Source organism: Rhinatrema bivittatum, chromosome 8 (genome assembly GCF_901001135.1).
Source record: "Rhinatrema bivittatum chromosome 8, aRhiBiv1.1, whole genome shotgun sequence".
NCBI lineage: Eukaryota > Metazoa > Chordata > Amphibia > Gymnophiona > Rhinatrematidae > Rhinatrema > Rhinatrema bivittatum.
In genome coordinates, this window is record NC_042622.1 from 88561985 (window position 1) to 88583191 (window position 21207).

Here is a 21207-nt window from a genome sequence, read left to right on the forward strand (position 1 = left end):
GCATTGAGTCATGTATAGCTGGTAGGCTGCAATGCGTGCCATTAGCATAGATCCCTGGAATACTCTTCGGCCGAAGGCATCCAAGGACTTCTGCTCTTTACCTGGAGGGGCAGAAGAATGAGGCCGGGATCGCTTGGCTTTCTTCTGAGCGGACTCAACAACTACAGAGTGGTAGGGCAGCTGGCTTTTCTGAAACCCTGGAGCTGACTGAACAAGGTATGTGGCGTCAGTTTTCTTGTTCACTGGTGGAACTGTACCAGGGTGTTCCCAGGTACGATATAACAAGTCAAGGAGCACTTTGTGCACTGGGACTGCCATCACTTCCTTGGGGGCATCAACAAACTGCAGTACCTCCAACATTTTATGCCTGGCATCCTCCTCCGTTTGTAGTTTAAAAGGGATGGTTTCAGACATCTCTTTAATGAAGCTGGCAAATGTGAGGTCTTCAGGAGGGGAGCTGCGATGCTCTTCTGGGGGTGAAGGCTCTGACAGAAGTTCTTCAGAGTCCTGAGTGTCAGATGAATCATCACCCCAGGGATCATATGGTGGATCTCCTCCACCCTGCGAGCCTTCAGATGGAGGAAAAGGTCTAAATCCAGCTGGAGCTGGAGGTAGCACTGATGGGAAGGATGGAGGCACCGAAACAGAAGGAACCGGCATAGAGGGCGGCAATGGCACCGATGGCATCGGCATTTTCGATGGACGTCGGGGTTGTAGTAAACCCAATGGTCCTGGAACTGGCTCCGGCATTGGTAAAAGTTGTTCCTCGTCCGAGGACAAGGGAATCGGGATCGGTGTCGGTGGCTTCAGAGGCGCCGATGGCATTGAAGGAATGCGCACCGATGGAATTGCACCGATCAGGGTATCCAATCGCTCGAGGAGTGGAGCAAGCATGGTAGACACCGGATCAGGCGTTGGTATGGGAGTCGGCACCAGTGGTGACTGGAATCCTTGAAGCACCTGAAGTACTGCCACTTGGACCATCCGGTCCAATTCCTCCCAGGAGGCTAGTGTTGGCAACCCAGCGACCGGGGTTGGAGGCTGAGTAGGCGTTGCCGGAGGGTCCACATGAATCTGTGGAGTCTCAGCTCCCGGCACCGGTGCAGGTGGGGAATGCCTCGGTGTCCCGGGTCCAGAGGAGGATGGGGGCTCCTCTCCCTGGGACTTCTTGGCCGGTGGCTCCGTCGATGCCGATGTCAATGGCTTGTCAATGCCGGCATTGGATGAAGGCTCACGTTGATGACTGTGCTTTTCCCGATGCTCGGTCCGGTCTTTCTCCGGCACCGAGGACAAAGACGTCGATGCCTTCGAGCATGAAGATGTCGATGATGGCCAGTCACCGGTGTCTTGGTGGTGCTGAGACGTCGACGGTGACTGAGTCGATGAAGACGAAGGTTTTCAACCCAGTGTACTCTTGGCCGGAGTGGACGGGGACACGCGCTTCAATTTGAATAGGTGTTCCATCTTATCTAAGCGGGCCCGGCGGCCTTTAGGAGTCATCTGGGCACAGCTAGTGCACCGTTGGACATATTGGGAAGGCCCCAAGCATAAGATACAAACGTCATGAGGGTCCGTAATGGACATAGTTCTCGGACACTCGGGGCACTTTCGATAGCCGGTTGCCATTTTTCAAAAAGAAGGGTGGCGCACAGTCGGTGGTCATCGGGCACCGATGGAAGCACCACCGGGAACCGACCGCAAAGAACGAGGTAAAAACTTACCGGCGTCTGCAGAAGTCGGTGGTCGATGGGGGACCCCTGCTGGATGCAGGGTTAGTGGCATGCAGGGCATGCTCAGTGCGCCAGTCAAAGTTCTAGAAACTTTGACAAAAGTGTTCCATGATTAGGCTCCATCCTGATGATGTCACCCATATGTGAGGACTACCATCCTGCTTGTCCTGGGAGAAAAATAATCAACTTCATATGGACAATCTAGTTCTTTTTTTGGGATACCGTTAAAGCAGTATTGCGGGGTGATATTATTAGGTATACGATTCAACGGAAGAAAGAGCTTGAAAATGACATCTCTGACCTATAGATTGCAGGTTCTCCAGAATAGATTGGTTAGTGACCAATCCCAACAAACTAAATGAGCCTTCTGGGCAACCTCCAAAAGTTTAAATGATAAATTGCATCAAAGGGCCACCTTTTCTCTTTCTAATCTTTGCCATAAATTTTTCTTATATGGAAACAAACCAGGGAGAATGTTAGCAAACGTGGTGAAAACCAAGTATTCCTCCTCATTTGTCACCTATATTAAAGAATCTGGAGGTGCTTCAGTTACTTCTTCTCAAGAGATTACCAAAGTATTTGGGGACTATTACCAGCACTTGTATTCAGCTGAGGCTTGTAATACTGAGGCTATGGAATCCTTTTTGGGACATATAAATTTGCCTCAACTATCCCCAGTACATGTGGAATCTCTGAATAAATCCATAAAAATTCAGGAAATTCAGCGAGTGATAGCGGAGCTTCCCATGTTGAAAGCCCCAGGTCCTGATGGCCTGATTTAATAAAATTCTTAAAGGGAAAGCACATATGGCTGTTAAGATGTTATTTGATAAAATGGTTCAGTCATAGTGCATGCTGGATTCCCTTAAGAGCACTAATATTATAGTCCTGCCGAAACTGGGGAAGGATCCCTCCTTGGTAATGTCTTACCATCCCATCTCTCGTTTGAATATTGATATCAAGCTCTATGCTAAATTGCTTGCTAATTGGCTTTAATTGATTTTACCTACTTTAATTAACAAGGGGCAAGTGGGTTTTGTATATGGCAGAAGGGAGATTTTGAATGTTCAGTGGGTCCTTACTTTATTGGAAAACTGGAGAAGATTGGGGGTTATAGACCCTGTCCTAATCAGCTTTGATGCGGAAAAAGCGTTTGACAGGGTCTCTTGGAATTTCCTGGAACGTTTTCTATGTATGGGTTTCAAGGTTTTATGCTGGAAGCGATTCAAGTCTATATTCCAATTCTGCAGCTAGAGTGTGGATGAATAATTCATTTTCTCAATCTTTTCCTTTATCTAGAGGCATCAAACAGGGGTGCCTGCTGCCCCCTTTATTATTTATTTTGACTCTTGAACCTTTAGTATTGACACTTATTGATATGATGGCTGCAGATGAAACCTTATATAAATTTCTCTTTCTTAAAGTGTTATTTGCAGATGATAGTTTACTTTTTCTACCTAGGGCTTGGGTGTATCTGCCCCATATGTTGGAGATATTTGCCAAGTTTGGCAGTTTCTCTGGCCAACACCTCAATTTGGACAAATTGGAGGTGCTTGATCTTTCGGGTAATCTACAACTTCTTTGGTTGGGCCTGGGTACTCTTAAATATTTGGGACTCTATATCCACAGTGACCTGGCTATGTGGTATTCTTTGAAAATTACACCTCTCATTTTAGGGTTTCATGACCAATGGATGCATTTCCCTATTTCCTTTATGGGTTGAATCACACTCATAAAAATGTTGCTGCATCCTAAATTGTTATTTATATTACAAATGCTTCCAGTCATACTCTCCCGTAGGGATGTATTGCTGATTTCCCAAATCTGGCTGAATTTTGTCTGGAAAAGAAATAAAGTCTGGAAGTCTCGTGTAAACCTTATGATCCTGAAAGAAGATGGGGGAGGGGGGGTTTCCCAAAATTAATTTCTATAACCTTGCTTGTAACTTGCACCATTGTAGGGGATTGGATAAGTAACGTGGGATTGTATATCGATTTGGAGTTAGAAAAGGCATTAGTTGCTCCTTTTTCCTTAATGTATGTCCTTCATGCTCTGAGCAAATCCTTACCTGCATATTTACTTACCTCCTTATGGATTAAAGCAACTTGGACTGCTTGAAAATGTCTTATGAGTCTCTTTGAAATTACTGTGGGAGTAGTCGCTTTTAATGCCACTTAGGGGCAACCCTGGGTTCCCTCCAGAGGATGGGGAGACCTTTTATAGAGACCTTGAAAGAGCTCATAGAACTTCAGTGATGCCCTTTATTAATCTGAGCACTAGGAAGGTTCATGCATTCTCTTATTGTGTCTCTCAGTTGGGGCTTACATCCCATCATTTTCTCCAGTATTCACAAATCCAAAGCTATTTTATGTCCAATTTTCATTTAAAAACTGACCAGTATACTTCAGGGGCTTTCCAGTGCTTTTACTTGTTATGCATCAACAAAAAACATACCTTGTCGGGATTGTATACATTTTTACATTCTCTTGAATCATGAGAGTTATTGGCCTCTTTAGCTACTGCTTGGAACAGAGAGCAATGCATTATTATAGTTGAAGATGACTTATTTATCTGTGTTAATTCTCTCTATCAACTCTCAGAAGGAGTAGTATTTAGATAACTTCAATTTAAATTGCAGAACAGACATATATTCTTCTGATCGTGTTTTTAACAGGTGTCTTAAATGTGGTCATATGGCGGCAGTGCTGAGTCATGGATTTTGGGAATGTGCTCTTATTCAGAAGCTTTGGGCAACTTTATTTCAGTCAGTGGGGAACTGGTGGGGAACATCTAACTGCCATTCGGCAGAGATATATCTTTTGGGGATGCCTTCAGAGGATGGGGCTTGGGGACAGCAAGTAATGTTTTTCGTTCTAAATGCTGTTTGGTGGGGAAGCAATGTATTCTCCTCAGATAGCTGGAATTAACTCCTCCCACTAGAGACTTTTGGTATAAAAACTTGATTGCTTTGTTATGTTTGGAATCCAAGTCCATCAAACTGAAATCTTTTTCATATTTGCAGCGTTTCCAGGCTATTTGATCACCTTTTATTTCCATTTTACCCTCAGATGTTAAGGCTGTTACACCGGAGGTAGACCCTTGGGCCGAGGTGGGGTTAATGCTATCCGTAGGAGGGATCCTATGGGTCCCCACCGTCGGCAGTCAGAGATGCCTGACGGACGGAGGCCGGCTGGCGGTTCACCAATACCAGCCCTCGTTCCCCGCGGGTTGAGCCTTTGGGTGCCGGGGCCAGCTGGACTTAGGTGGCCTCCGTCAGTGGTCGTCGATGGGTGGATCGAGGTCAGCCCAGAGGCAGCAACTAGTGTAGGTATCAGTCTGTACTGGACGAGGCAGAGTCCCGGAGACCCGAGCGCCAATAGGAACACAGTCTGACAGAGGGCGCCAGAGCAAGAGCAGGCCAAAGCCTGAATGAACCACATCCAGGAAAAAGGCTGAAGAGGCATCTTTAAGCAAGCTGCCACTCCATGCAGGTTACTCCCAAGCTTTTTTTTATTTAGTCCCATCCTCTAGCCTTTAAACATTCACAGTGTTTATCCCATGCCCCTTTGAAATTCTTCACAGTTTTAGTCTTCACCACTTCCTCCGGAAGGGCATTCCAGGGATCCACCACCCTTTCAGTGAAGAAATATTTCCTGACATTGGTTCTAAGTCTTCCTCCCTAGAGTTTCAAATCGTGATCCCTAGTTCTACTAAATTGTTTCCAATGGAAAAAGTTTGTTGACGACCATGGATCATTAACACCTTTCAAGTATCTGAACGTCTGTATCATATCACCCCTGCTCTTCCTTTCCTCCAGGGTATACATATTCAGGTTCTTCAACCTCTCCAAATATGGTATCCATGTACCTTGCTTATAGTATGTTTTTGATTTTCTCTCTGTATGGGTGCATGGGTTAACATTGTTTTGTATTGCTAATGAAAACTCAATAAAATCTTTAAAACAAAACAACAAAAAAAAACCTTGTGCACGCAAATGTTGCACCCAAAACTGGGTGCACAGTGCATGCACAGAGCTGGACACGATGCACACACAGACGTTCTGCTAGAGGGCAGTAAATCACGCACAGAAGCACGTGAAAACGCCACTGCAGCCTACCATGTGGCGCACAAGAAAAAAGCCTTACTACAGAGCCTAGCCCACTGGGCCCACTCAACCTGCCAGGCTTCCCAGTTCCCCTAACCCTAATGGGAGCAGGAATGAACGTCTGAACACAGACCGGAGGAAGTCCTGCAAACCCCTCTACAATGTCTCTGGCCTTCACTAAATTCTTTATTTATCTTAAAACTTACCCGAGCTCAGCCCTTACCGGCTGAGTACAGAGACTGTCTCCGGCTGCAGGGGGGAGAGGGCATTTGCCATCAACACCGTGCTCAGCCTCCTGCACGCGCTGCCTTTAAGCTGTACAATCAGCTAAATCCACGCCAGGAAATCCAGCTACTGGACCAAGGCATGGAAATCACCTCAGGAAATTCTCAACTAGGGGAGGGACCATGTGGTATCACCACAGGAGAGCTTGGCTTTTCTTTTTCTAATTTGAAATTCTCCTTCCAAAATCTGAAGCAATCCCCATAGGGAGATGCATGTCCACCACCTGCTGGAGACAGAGAATACTGGCAGGCTGGCGTCACTGCAGGAGTATATATATTGTGACGTCAGCTTGCTCTGTCTCCATCTGCTGGCAGGGGAGCATAACCCACTGGTCTTGAGTCCATCTGTCTACACGCTAAGAAATTAATAAAAAAAACTGCTGCACCACCAGTACTCTTCCATTTGCTGGAGGCCGAGAATACTGGCTTTAATAGTTACTGCACCATATATAAATAGTGATGACGTCACAGAAAGAATCATGTGCTCTTCTTCCATCTTCTCCGTTCTGGTCTGGTGTAGCAGGATGAGAAGAAATAAGAATTTTATTTATTTAGACTTCCCCTCCAGCTCATTCAAAGAATGCTCCCAGCAAGGAATAACAAATAAAAATATCACAAACAAATACAAATTAAATTTAACATTCAAATTCAATAACAAACATAAGAGAAAAAAAATCTCTGTTTAATCTTTTAAGGCTATTTGCTGATAGATTATTGTGCCTAATTTTGCAATTTAATAGATATATGCCAATTCATCTGAGTATATGAAACATTTTTGTTCTTCTATTGCATTTTAAAATATAAAAATAAAAGAGAAGCATGTAAACATTTAACAGAGTCTGGATATGGGGAAAACTGTTTTCCAGTACCCATGTTGGTTCAAAACATGTGAATATATTTGTACCCATGGACCTTTTAGCCTTATGGGCAAAGAAACCTTGTACAGCAAGATGACATTTACCGTATTTTTCACTCCATAAGATGCACTTTTTTCCCCCCAAAATGGGGGGAAAATGTCTGTGTGTCTTATGGAGCGAATGCAGCGTATCTGCCTCTCGCATGCCGTCCCCCGCCTCCTCCCAACTTAGCCCAATCAGCATGGTGGCGAAGCTGTGTCGTTTTCTGCCGGCAGAACTTGAGCTCCCTGCCGGTCTGCTGTTCCCCGGGGTGCATCTTGCTGCGAGGGTCGGCGTGGCGCAGGTCAGACATCAGCTGTTTGAACCACGTGGGCTATGGGGGCCCCTCCAGTTCAAACAGCTGGCATTTGACCTGCGCCGCACCAGCCTTCGCAGTGGGATACACCCCAGGAACAGCAGACTGGCAGGGAGCGGTTTGAATTGGAGGGGCCTCCGTAGCCCACGCGGTTCAAACAGGCGATGACTGACCTGCGCCACGCCGATCTTCGCAGTGTGATGCACTCAGGGACCGGCAGGGAGCTCGGGCTGTACCGGCAGAGGACGATACATGGTCAATTGTTGACCTCACCTGCAGTCCAAAGTAAGAAATTCACTCCTTATGGTTGATGCCATTTCCTTCTAATTTGTTTGGATGTATTGGAGGGTCATGGGGGTGGTATACTGTCTGGGATGGAGAACACATAACACAGACCAGCAAATAGAATTACTGCCTGTGCTGATTAAGTGGCTACCTATTGAAATATTAGGAGCAAATTGCTCTCCTAATCAATGTAATATAGCCCTGACTATTTATTATTGAACTTTGGAGCAGTCATGAAAGTTTAAAATAACTGGTGTGAGAGAGCTATGTGTATGAGGGAGAGAGTCTGAGTGTGTGATTGTCTGTGGGTATGTGTATATACGAGGGAGAGCCAGTGAGCTGAGTGGGGGAGAGAGCTAGTGAGTGTGAAAGAGCCTATGTATGTATGTGAGGGAGAGAAACCCAGTGAGTGTGAGTACTTGTGTGGACGTTCTTTGCCTTACTATAAAAAACAAAACAAAAAAAAAATCCACGGACGGCCACCAGGGGGGAGCTCCGTACAGAGGCCATCATGGGGACAGAATTTCTTTTTTCTTAATTTTCCTTCTCTAAATCCTAGGTGCTTCCTATGGTCAGGTGCATCTTATAGTGCGAAAAATACGGTAAATATCAAGGTATCAATGCACAGGAGGTGAGCCTCTTTAAATAGAAAGGAGGCTCTAGAACAAAGGGTTATGGGATGAGAGTAAAAGAGAATAGACCAAGGAGTAATCTAAGGACATATTTCTTTGGATGATGGATGCATGAAAGCCTCCCAGTGGAGTCAAAAACAGTATGTGAATTCAAGAAAGCATAGGACAAGCACAGGGGATTCTCTGAGGGAGTAGTAGGGATTGTAGAGCTGAGCAGTTGTGTGGTTGACCAGACTAGATAGGTCATTATGGTCTTTTTCTGATGTCAAATTTCTTTGTTTCTAATTTACAAGGGGAATCTATCCAGCTAGTTTCTCTCTGAAAATTGCCTTCTAGGTAAGCAGTTACAAAGTGCTCATGTAATCCAAATCTGCTTTATGTATTGGTGGCAGAACAGATGCAAAGCACACTGCATACATTTGAAAATCCAAATTTATTTTTATTTGCTATCCTGCCTATGCATGGTTTATATGGCAAACAATACATAGGGACTATATTAACTCAAATTTCTCTAAAAATCAATTTTGTACATACACAGAGAAATATAACTTTATATAATTAATGTGCAATATATTTATTATTAAACATATAAACAAAATACATTTAAAATCAATGAAAAACAATCACTCCCATTCGCGAATGGGAGTGATTGTTTTTCATTGATTTTAAATGTATTTTGTTTATATGTTTAATAATAAATATATTGCACATTAATTATATAAAGTTATATTTCTCTATGTGTATATACATGGTTTATACCCAGAAGGCCTCTTTCTAACTGGCATATTGTAAAAGCTCACAAATACTTTGAGCCACTGTCAGGGAGACATTTTCACCCAGGGAATCTAGCCATGGAACACCTTAGTTACCCAGCTACATCCCTTTGAAAACTGTGCTTCTTGTGTGAAAAGAAAGCTGTGTACAGCAAGGCACATCTCAAAAGGTGCTATCTACTTCTACTCTTCAGCCAATCTTTGCTACTTAATTATCCTTGTTGACTTTTATTTTTCATCTTCGTCTACACCAATGTTTTTAAATAAAATAAACACAAAAGGGTACCTTTTAAAGTACTTCTCTAGGAGCAAAAATAGATTAACTAGTGACACCTCTACACAATTTTCTTCCTAATTGAACTTGACGAATATAGTTTTCAATGTTAGTGGGATTTTACTACGGTCACTCTTATTGTTCCACATTATCATAGTTTATTGTTCAAAGTAGTATCTACTACACCCTGTTATAAGTATGCTTTTCACTGTATGTCCAGCTTGTGTGTTCAGCCTGTAAGAGCAGGTTCCTTCATTACAATTTAAAACTGGAAAATACATTCCATGGACAGAGCTAACAACTAACTCCAGGTCATCAGGGACAGTTTGAGTCAGTCCTGTTTTCTTTTCTTAAATTTCTGATTCTAAGAATTCTGAGATTGCATTGACAAAAACAGGACTTCAAAGTGCAATACTATAAAGTCCATAATACTCACAAAAACTTTTTCTACAAGCACATTTTGTTTGCCAGAATTGCAGGAACTGGTCAGTATAGTTGAAGGTTTAGACAGTTTCCAGACAATAGAAAAGTTCTCACTTGGCAGGTCCACTGTTCAATAAACCATTGGAGATGGGAGTAGTTCTGTGGGATTGAAGGCTAGATGTGGTACCTCTTGATAAAAGTGGTGAGAGGTTGGACTCTACAGACTGGTTAGTGTTAACTCTCTGGTGGGAAAATTATTGGATGCTTTGTTGAAGGTAAAGATAGTGAACTGTCTACAAATTAGTGGGTTGCCGGATCAAAAGCAGCATTGTTTTACCACAGGCAAATTGTGTCAAACAAATTTGACTAATTTCTTCAACTGGGTGACTAGAGAATTAGATCAAGAGTGTGCGCTGGATGTAGTTTACTTGGATATCAGCAAAGCTTTTGACACTGTCCCATATATGAGGCTCATTAATAAACTGAGCAGCCTAGGAGTGGATCCCAAAGGGGTGGACTGGATTAGAAACTGGTTGAGTGATAGGCAGAAGGTAGTGGTAAATGGAATTCACTCGGAGATTAGTGGAGTGTCTCAGGGATCAGTCCTGGGGACAGTTCTGTGCAATATCTTTGTGAGTAATATTGCAGAGAGGTTAGAAAAATAGTTTGCCTTTCAGATCTGCAACAGTGTGGACTTTCCTAGGGGAGTAGACAGAATGAGAGGTGATTGTATGCTTGGAGTTTAAGATTCAATCTCAAAAAAGGTTCAGAGTCAAGCATTTGGGGTGCAGAAATCTGAGGGAGTGGTATACAATGGTGGATGAGAAGTTGATGTACACTAACCAAGAAGAAGAACTTGGGGTGATCATAACAAACTCAAGGTAGCGAAATAATGTGATAAGAGGGTGACCAGAGCACACATTTTCCCAGCATACAATAGTAGCTTAAAGTTTAGTTCCATGCAAACAAATATCTTTGTTCATACCTGGCCTTTCTTTTTATATAAATAAGCTTCAGCAACCAGTGCAGATGTTTCATCTGATAAGAGATTCTCCATAGTCAAGTGAATGCAGTTCAACTGTTTACAAAGCATCGTTGCCTATGGGGGGAGAGAAATGGGATATCTAGCACTCACCATTTCTAGCTCTTAGCAAAGAAAGCAAGGAAGTATTCAAAACCCTTTTAAATTTTGTCAGTCCTCTCCTAGCTATCAGTTTAAATAAACAATCAATCAGCAGGTGTAAATATAAAGACAGTAGAGTTCTATAATGACTGAAAGCATGAGGAAAGCTGAAAGTTTATTTCTGTAAAATCTTAAATGCCACTTGTAATGTTCAAACCAGGTTACATCTGCATTTAAACCAAACAGGTTGTATGTAGGTTTCCGTAGTAGTATGTAATTTTGAATTGAGCTGGTATCATGTCCTGAATTAAATATACTATGGACCCCCTGTACAAAGCATTTTTCCTACAGACTCAACAGGGAAGAAACCCTTTAGTACATGGACCCCTACATCATTATCATCATCGTTTACTTATTACATGACTTTCCAACTAAAGAGTTCAAAGTGAGTTATGGCAAATTAGAATCTACATCAGCATTTAAAATGTGACATGTCCTATACTTACCAATGTCCTTTTCCCTGAAGCCAGTGGACCCAAAAGAAAAATTCTTGGTACTATGGGAAACAAAAAGTTTGATTGTCAAAAAACTATGTAACAAATGCTTTCAAATCTAATTCTTTGTCATACTTCTCTACTAAATAACTGCCTTTCAGTAGCAGAAATGAATGTTTCCTGACTGCACCCATGTCTTTGTTCATGAAAGACCAGGGATCATAACATTTTCAATCATTTCTTTATGCTTTGTAGCATGATATGCAGGTTGTCTTGACCTCCAAGTCAAAACAAATTTAGAAGATAAAATTAATTGAGCTGTATGAACATGGAAGACAGTGACTATACTGCTGAAAATCTATCCTCAAACACATCAAAATAAAACAATAAAAATATATGAAATAAAGAAAATACTGACATTCCATCATGTGAAAACGTCCTGATCTTATTAAGGCTAAAATTTTATTTCCTAGTTTGGATAAGGTAGTATGGTTACCGGGTTAGTCCACTTCAATGAATGGAACTAAAGATCAATACTCAAAATAAGAAGTTCACTCACTCAAACTAAAAGAGCCTGGTCACCCGATGCAGATGGATGTCTGAGTCGGTTGCTCCCCACATGCTCTCAACTGCAAGCATTAAAACGGCTTTAGTCCAGATTACAAAGTGCTAATTCTACTGGGGGAAAGATGGAGGAATGTCCATCTGGAAGAAAGTGATCGATTTGAAGCTTTTTTCGTATGAATCGGGCAGCTCGCACTTTGCGGCCTTGAGCAATGCACCAGACCCCAGAGAAAGCAATATGGCCAACGCACCTATTCACTGCGCCGAGGGGAGACACTCCCCGGCTGCCGATATGGAACTAACAAAAGAGGATTTGAAGTATTGGTTCCAAGAGATTCAAGGGGATATTAAATCCCTCAAAGTGGACATGCAAGGGGCTCTCAGTGAGTTCCGATCTGAATTGTTGGAGTTCAGCCGACGGGACGAAGATGTTGAATCAGCGATGGAGGATCAGAACTCTGAGATAACCTCTCTTAAAACAGAGGTTGCAGGCCTCCAGAAAACAAATATAAAGATTGCCCTAAAGCTAGAAGTTCTTGAGAACTGCTCCCAAAGATCTAATATACGCATTCGCGGCATCCCCAAATCGGAAGAGTTCGAGGACATAGGCCTGGTGGTGCGGAAGATATGTCGGGCAATTCTCAATGCGAGGGAGGCCGGAATCACGCTCCGCGATGCTGATATAATTTTGGACCGGGCACATCGTTCCCTAGGTCTGCCGAAAAAGAATGTTCCCCGGGACATTATAGCATGTGTCCATAGTTATAGTGTGAAGGAAAAAATTATGCAGCACGCCTGGACCATGGGCAACATTTCAGGGGAAGGCCACGATATCGCCCTCTACAGTGATTTGTCACCCATCACCCTCAAGAAAAGAAAAGATTTGCAATCTGTAACATCTTTTTTGAGAAGGGAGAATATTCGTTACCGATGGCTCTTTCCATGCGGACTGACTTTCACAATCAGTGGGGGTCACCTCTAGCATCTATTCAGAAGAAGCAGCCCTACAAATCCTGACACATTAGGTTTTACAGTTTCAGTTAAGCCAGAGAGGGCCAAGTTGTATTATGGCCTGAGTCCGAGAGCATTTGCCGACCTTGGCTCTCACTGTATGCAATCAGTTCGCAGGTTTTCTCCTGTTTTGGGAATGGGGGAGATTTTTTGGACCTAGGATATGGCTGACATCAAATTTGTGTCACTCAGCATTAAAGGCTTAAACTCTCCCTATAAAAGATCTGTTTTGCTCAAGGAATTGCTCTCTCTGAGGGCGTCAATTGCATTTATACAAGAGACCCACCTGCGTAAACGTGATGAAGGTTTATTATTCGCTCCACAGTATAATCCCATAATCCTGGCAGCCAACTCACCAGCTCATAAATATCATGGGGTTGGGATTCTTATCTCTAAAGACCTTAGGGCTCAAGTGGAATCCGTTTACCGGGATGAGCATGGCCGTTTTTTGATAGTGCATGTTTGCTTGCACCAGGAATTATTGGTGTTGGTTAATGTCTATTGCCCAAATGCCCTTCAGAGAGAGCTTTTCCAAGAGCTAGATGGGGTGTTGCTGAGCTCTGACAGTGGTAAAATAATAATGGAGGGGGGGGGGGAGATTTTAACCTAGTTTGTAACCCATTAGTGGATTGCTCCAAAGGAGGGGTGCATCAATCCCAGGTGGATAGGGGAGCTTTACTGCACTTTATGGCTCAATGGGATTTGCTGGATATTTGGCGAGTAAGCATTATGCGGACTGAGATTATACTTTCTATTCCATACCTCACGATACTTATACTAGAATCGATTTTTTCCTGATTGATAAAAGCAAGTTTGCTTACCGTAAACAATGTTTCCGTAGATAGCAGGATGAATTAGCCATGCTGTCATGGGATCTGTCAATCAGGTCCGGGAGGCGGAGCTTGTCAAAGCAGAGATTAGATTTTTGCTCTCTGCGGCTGCGCGTGTGTTCCCGCACAGGAAAGTAACGGAATCTCTTCAGGCTGTAGTGTAGTCGAAGAACTGGTGACTGCCAGGGAGGAGGGGGGGGTCAGCATAGCTAATTCATCCTGCTATCTACGGAAACACCGTTTACGGTAAGCAAACTTGCTTTTTCCGTCGATAGCAGGGCTGAATTAGCCATGCTGTCATGGGAGTCCCAAGCTCCCGATCACTTTGTTTATGATATATCTGTTTGTACGTGATCTTTGATAGTTTGGCAGACACCGAATACAAGTGGATAGAGATTGCAGGATTGCTTGCCCTATCTTCACATCAGTGGCTGCCTGTTGATCAAGGCAGTAGTGAGATGTAAAGGTATGGAGCGATGACCATGTAGCTGCCTTACAAATGTCAATGGGTTGTACATTCTTCAGGTGTGCCAAGGAGGCCACCATTGCTCTGACTTGATGAGCTTTAGGACTAGAATGAGCTGTAATTTCTGTATATCGTAACAGAACTTGATACACTGTGCTATCCAGCTAGAGATGGTGCGTTTAGCCACTGGTAGTCCAGATGCCTTTGGGTCAAAGGAGACAAAAAGAGTTGAGAAACACAGGAGTCCGAGTTTGTCCTTTCTTTGTAGTATGCTAAAGCTCTTTTGCAATCTAGTGTGTGTAGTAACTTTTCCCTATCATTTGCATGAGGTTTAGGGGAAAAGGTGGGTAATTCTATGGTCTGATTGAGATGGAATTGAGAAACCACTTTTGGTAGGAAGGACGGGTGAGTTCGGAGAACCACCTTTTGGTGATGAAATTGCAAGTATGGAGAATAATGGACTAAGGCCGGCAATTCACTGACTCTTCGTGTTGATGTTACTGCCACGAGGAATACAACCTTCCATGTGAGGTATTTAATATGTGCCGAGTCCATGGGTTCAAATGGGAATAGCATGAGCTGTTCCAGCACTAATGTTGAGGTTCCATGGAACTGGAGGCTTAGAGATCGGAGGACGAAGGTGAGTTAATCCTTTAATAAAACGAGAGAGTAAGGGGTGATTGGATATCGGTATGTTGTTAACTGGTCTATGATATGCCCCTATGGCATTGAGATGAACTCTAATGGATGATGTTGCTAGACCAGCTGCGTATAGTGTATGAAGATAATCTATGAGCAACTCAGGTGAGCAGTCCAATGGTGGTACACCTTTGGAAGCGCACCAGGTAAGTAACGTTTCCATTTATAGCTATAATTTTTCCTCGTTGAGAGTTTCCTGGATTCTAACAAGATGAACTGTGCCAAAGTGGAAACTCCCTGTTCTGTTAAAAGGAGCCTTTCAATCTCCACGCTGTCAAGTGGAGAGATGAGTGTAGAGGGTGTAGAAGTGTCCCTTGATCTTGGCAGAGAAGATCTTGGCGATTCAGTAACTGAATTGGATCCATGATGGATAGTCGGAGAAGGAAACTGTACCATGGTTGCCTCGGCCAGGCCGGGGCGATGAGTATCAGTTCAGCTTTGTCTGCTATGCACTTTTGAATAGTCCTTGTTATGAGTGGTATGGGAGGAAAGGCGTACAGGAGGCCTGTCGTTCACGGGATGAGGAAGGCATCTTGAGCGATCCTGAATTGGCTTGGTCTTATCAAGCAGAATTTGGGAATTTGAGCATTGACCTCTGTTGCAAAGAGATCTATTGAAGGCATCCCCCACTGAATGAATATGTCTTGGGTTACTTCTGAATTGAGTGCCCACTCGTGAGGATGAAAGATGCGGCTTGGCCTGTCCGCTCTTGTATTTGCCATGCCTGGTAGGTAAGTTGCTTGCAGATGTATGCAATTCCGGTGAGCATGTTCGAAGATTGTCAGGGTCTCCTTGAAAAGGGACCATGAACCAGACCCTCCTTGTTTGTTGATGTAAAACATCGCCACTTGATTATCCATGTAGATCATGACCCTGCGTCCTTTCAGGTGGTCTTGAAATACTTGTAATGCATTCCAAATCGCTCTGAGTTCCAATAAATTTATCTGCAGGTTTTGTTCCGAGATTGTCCATAACCCTTGTGTTTTGTAAATCTCGAGATGTGCACCCCAGCCCTTGCGAGACGCATCTGTGGTTAAGACTGCGTTGTGAGGAGGGGAACTGAACAACGCTCCCTTGGACAGGGTGGAGTCTAGGAGCCACCATGTTACATCCTTTCTCATCTCGGAGGTCAGCAATAACTTCTGTGTCAATGGTTGTGAGTGTTGCTTCCATTGACGTTTTAGCCCCCATTGCAGGCATCTCATGTGTAGCCTGGTGTTTGGAACCGTGAAAATAGCCGCCGCCATGTGGCCTAGAACTACTAAAATTTGTTTCGCCGAAGGTCTCTGAGTATGGTTCAATGCATGTAGAAGGTGACGGAATTGTGATATTCTGTCGCTTGGTAGGTATGCCCGGTTGCAAGTGGTGTCCAGGCATGCTCCTATGAATTGTAACTGTTGTGTCTGTTGTAGGTGTGATTTCTGAAAATTGATCACTAATCCTAATTCCTGTAAGCATTGTATCGCCTGATGGAGGTGATCGAGAGATGTTTGGAGCTGAGGCGATTATGAGCCAATCGTCCAGATATGGAAAGATGGTTATACCATGTTGTCTGAGATGAGCCACCACCACAACCCATACATTTGGTGAAAACCCTGGGTGCAGCCGATAGTCCAAAGGGGAGAACTTTGTACTGGTAGTGGTGATGCTAGTAGCGGAAGCACGGGTATCGCCAAGAGGAGGGATGGATCGGAATATGTGTGTAAGCATCCTTTAGATCAATGGAGCACATCCAGTCGTTGGGTTGAATCAGAGGAAGGATTGATTTCAATGATACCATTTTGAACTTCTCTTTGGTGAGGTATTTGTTCAATTCCCTTAGGTCTAGGATGGGACAAAGGCCACCCGACTTCTTGGGTATGGGGAATAAAATCCTACTGATTGGATCCCCATGGAAATTTGTCGAATTGCTTGTTTGCGAAGCAAAGCAATTTCCTCTCCCAGTTGTGGTTGGAAACTTTGAATCTTTAGAGTGGAAAGATGAGGTAGCATGGGTTTTGTCGTAAACTGGAGTTGGTAGCCGTGTCGTACTATCTCTAAAACTCATTGATCGAATGTTATTCTCTCCCAGGCTGCCTGGCAAGAATGGATTCTGCCGGGTGGCGCTTGATGTTGTGGTGGTGGCTGGGTAACTAAAAAAATGTCGTTGGTTTCACTGCAGCAGCCGGCTGTTGTGTCTGCTGTCTTTGGTTACGTGGTTTACCCCTACGTTGGTTTGGGGTATTCTGTTGCAGAGCAGGACGCTGGTAAGAAGGGTATGATTGTGTACGAAAGGACTGGTAAGACCTGTAGGGCTTCTGTGCATATGACTGTCGACGAGTAGATCTCACATAACGATGTGTGGTCGAATAGTGAGGTTGTGATGTTAATGATTGTACTTCTAGAGCTTCCTCCTTCAGTTTGCCCACTGTGTCCTGAAATTGTTCTCCAAACAGGTTAGCTCCTGTACACAGGAGGTTTGTTAGTTTTTCGTGTAAATCTTCCCGTATTGTACTGGAGCGTAACCATGCCAGCCTTCGGGCTGCAATGGCTGTTGCAGACGCCTTGGAAGATGTTTCGTATGCCTCATATATTGACCTCAAAAGGTGTCGAGAACACTCTTCCATGTCATGAAGAGGCGGAGATATTTGATCTGCCATCGAGGAAAGCATACCTTTTGTAGCTTGTATGCACTCATATAGGTATTGTACCATATAGAATTGATGGTGCATAATGCGGGCATTCAACATTGAGTTATGGTATATCTTCCTGCCAAACTCGTCTAAGTATCTGTTGTCTTTGCCCGGTGGATATGAGGAATGTGACTTTGTTTTCTTGAACCTTTACATCGCCGACTCTACCACAATTGAAGCATGTGGTAATTGTGGTAGAGAGTAAGGTGATGTTTTCCGCATACGAAATTTTATATCCGTCTTCCTGGAAACCGCTGAGAGTGCGTAGGGCATTTCCCAGGATTTCTGTAAGACTGTATGCAGGAGTTCTTGTGGTGGAAGAGATGTTGGTTCTCCTGGAGCATCGAAAATTTTTAGGAGACCAAAGATTTCTGATCTAGGGTCTGTCTCTTTTTGAACCTCTAGATGCAATACTGTACCCAATTTTTCTTAAAAGTTTGGGTATGTAAGGTCTTCTGGAGGGGAGTATGGCTCCTGAGGTTGCTCCTGCGGGTCCGATGGGAATCCCGTAGATGATGGGGATGTTTGTGGAGAAGGGGAATCGAGAGGTGTATCCTGTTTATGAATTGGTGAAGTTGGTTGTTTTGCTATTGGGGATGCCAGAGGCTCCACCAACAGTTCTCTAGTAGTATGTGTCTTATGTTCCGGGGAACTGACAGCGGTATCATTAGACATTTTGAATGATGACTCAAGAGTTTCATAAAACCCTGCTAAGGATTGGGACAATTGTAAAAATGCCTCTTTTGTACGAGGGGGCATTGTTGAATGACCAGCTGGTCTTTGTAACTCACTTGCTTTAGGTTGCATTGGAGGGTTTTGAGGTAAAGTACTTGAAACTTTATAGTCTTTCACTTCCTTTTCGTGTACGGTGCTCATTGAATCATCTGAGGCTGTAGAATATTAGAGGAAGTGACTTGTATTACCTCTCTGTGGGTTAAGGTGCTTGCACCTTGTGTATGAGACGACATAGAAGTCGAAGGGTCTACTTCCCATGTTGCACTCATCTTTGCTGACTTTTTGTGGTGCGAGTGATGTGAATGTTTATGATAATGGAATGACGACAAGCCTGTGTGACTTCTACGTGAAGACGGCGATCGTTTTCTACATTTTATTGTGAATTCTGTCGAAGGAGATCTCGAAGAGCGAGAAGTACCCGAGCGAGGTGGGGTTATAGAGGGAGAGGTGGAATAAGATATTCCTGAAGATTCACGTCATCGTTTTAACCCATGTTGTATTGGATGAGATGGGTGTTTCAAGTGTTCCTGCGCCGTGTGCACCTATCTTGCCTTGTGCGCAGATCCAGACTTGTGTGCATATGCTTTTGGTTCCATGCGCGCAAGTGTCATCGGTGCAGACGTCTCCGGCGCCGTGTGCGCAGAATTCTTCAGTGCCGTGCTCGCAAGTGTCTTCGGCTCCGTGTGCGCATAAGTTTTGTGCGCCAATACGGTTTTGGGCGCCGAAGTCGTATGCGCCATCGTTGTTTTATGCGCATAAGGCATCTTAGGCGCAGAAGTTTTAGGTGCCGAGATTTTTGGCGCCATTGTCTCTCGCGCCAGTGATTCTGGCTCTATCAGTTCTTTCGAATCCGATGGCCTCTGTCAGCATGCCAAGTCTTTACCTCCAAGCCTGGAGGATTGAGGATCCCATAACGATGCCCGTTTTTGTGATGAAGCCGTTGATATAGCGGGGCCAGGTGACGAATAAGCCTCCGATGGCTCCGATGAAGCAAAAAGTTCCCGAAGCCTATAGGCCCGTTGTTTTAGGGCTCTTGGGGATATACTTGAACAAAATTCACAAGCTTTACGATTGTGATCTGGCCCCAGGCATCAGTAACATCGGTCATGGCCATCCGTGACCGACATTACCTTGCCGCAATTACAGGGTTTAAACCCCGATTTCATAGACATTGTGGAAAAAAAAAAAATAACGCTGAGGAGAAAAACAGCTCCGCGTGCGATCCCGCGCGTGGAAAGAACAGACTGAGGAGATTCCGTTACTTTCCTGCGCGGGAACACATGCACAGCCTCAGAGAGCAAAAATCTAATCTCTGCTTTGACAAGCTCCGCCTCCCGGACCTGACTGACAGATCCCATGACAGCATGGCTAATTCAGTCCTGCTATCAACGGGAAAATCCCTAATGCTAGTTACTAATGAGACGGGGATAGGGAACATTTCCTGGTCTGATCACGCCCCGATTTGGTGGTTAATAAAGGGATCTATAGGACTTTCTGGACAGAGATATTGGAAGTTAAATGACTCCTTGATAAAAGATCGAGATACAGAAACACAAACCAGGGCAGCCACCACTGAGTATCTCCAACTCAACAGCTCCACGGAGGTGAATCCCGTGGCTCTGTGGGATTGCCTTAAAGCTATATTAAGGGGTATGTCTATATCAAGAACTACCTTCCAAAAGAAAGTAAAAGGGAAGTCGAGCCAAGATTTGATCACCCAATTAAATGGTTTAGAGAGGCAGCATAAAATAAATCCTTCTGCTAAGTTATTATTAAGGCTCAAAGAGGTCCGTTGCAGAATACAGGCACTAGAGATGGAAGATATAACATATAAAATGGACCTCATGAAACAGACCCATTATGAGCACGGCAATAAAGCAAGCAAGCTGTTAGTGCACGCTCTAAAGACCAAAGTTTCCCAATCACAAATTATACAGATTAGAGATACTGGGAGCACTATGCTTACCGAGGAAGTGCAAATTCAGGACAGATTTAATCAATTTTATGCTGAATTATATGCCAGGGACCCCAACATTGTTGATTCCAATATGGAATCCTTTTTAGCAAATGTTCAGCTTCCTTTCTTAGACAAAGACCTAGCGGGTTGTTTAGGTGATCCGATCACAACAGCAGACGTGTTAGAGACTATCGCAGAACTGAAAACCAGGAAGGCCCCCAGGTTGGACAGTTATATCCCCCTCTTCTACAAGAAATTTAAGGACTTATTAGTGGCCCCCCTGGCTGAAATATTTAACTATCTTAGGTCGGCTGGTATATTATTGCCCTCCTCTAATAGGGCGGGAATAATTATAATTCCTAGGCCAGAAAAGGATGCCACCCTATGCAGCTCATTTCGACCAATATCCCTCATAAATGTGGATTTGAAGCTGTTAGCCAGAGTGTTGGCAAAGAGATTAAATTTGATTATTCCCTTGTTGATACATGCGGATCAGGGAGGCTTCATGCCTGGCCGTACGGCTGGTAACAATGTTAGGAAGATTATCAGTATTATACACATCGCCAAGAGAACTAAACGCCCATCTGTTTTATTTGGGGTCGCTGCTGAGAAAGCGTTCGACCAGGTACACTGGCCCTTTTTATTTTGGGTAATGGACAAAATGTGGATTGATGTTAATTTTCTTAACTGGATCCATGCACTTTACACTGCTCCCACAGTGTGTGTTAAGATTAACGGGGGATATTCCAAAGATTTCATGGTCCAGCGAGGAACAAGGCAGGGATGCCCTTTGGCACCCCTTCTTTTTGCTATTTGTGTGGAACCCCTGGCCGAAAAGATTCGACAGAATAGGGCTGTCCGGGATATTTCTATTGGAGAGAAGCAATATAAAATTTCCCTGTTTGCCAACGACATATTTACACTAATCCTAAGAATTC

The 21207-nt window shown here is 43.9% G+C and overlaps 1 protein-coding gene across 4 annotated transcripts in view; it reads right to left on the reverse strand.

The window, feature by feature from the left end:
• The window catches only part of AK8 (adenylate kinase 8), a 285863-nt gene that overhangs the window by 233095 nt on the left and 31561 nt on the right, over window positions 1-21207 (reverse strand). For 3 of the 4 annotated variants that reach the window (XM_029613834.1, XM_029613833.1, XM_029613831.1), the window contains exons 3-4: window positions 11348-11397; window positions 10704-10817 (exon numbers count right to left, since the gene is read on the reverse strand). In XM_029613834.1, coding sequence (XP_029469694.1) covers window positions 10704-10817; window positions 11348-11397 — 164 coding nt within the window. The remainder of the gene's footprint in view (window positions 1-10703; window positions 10818-11347; window positions 11398-21207) is intronic. The other variant, XM_029613832.1, reaches the window with a different exon arrangement.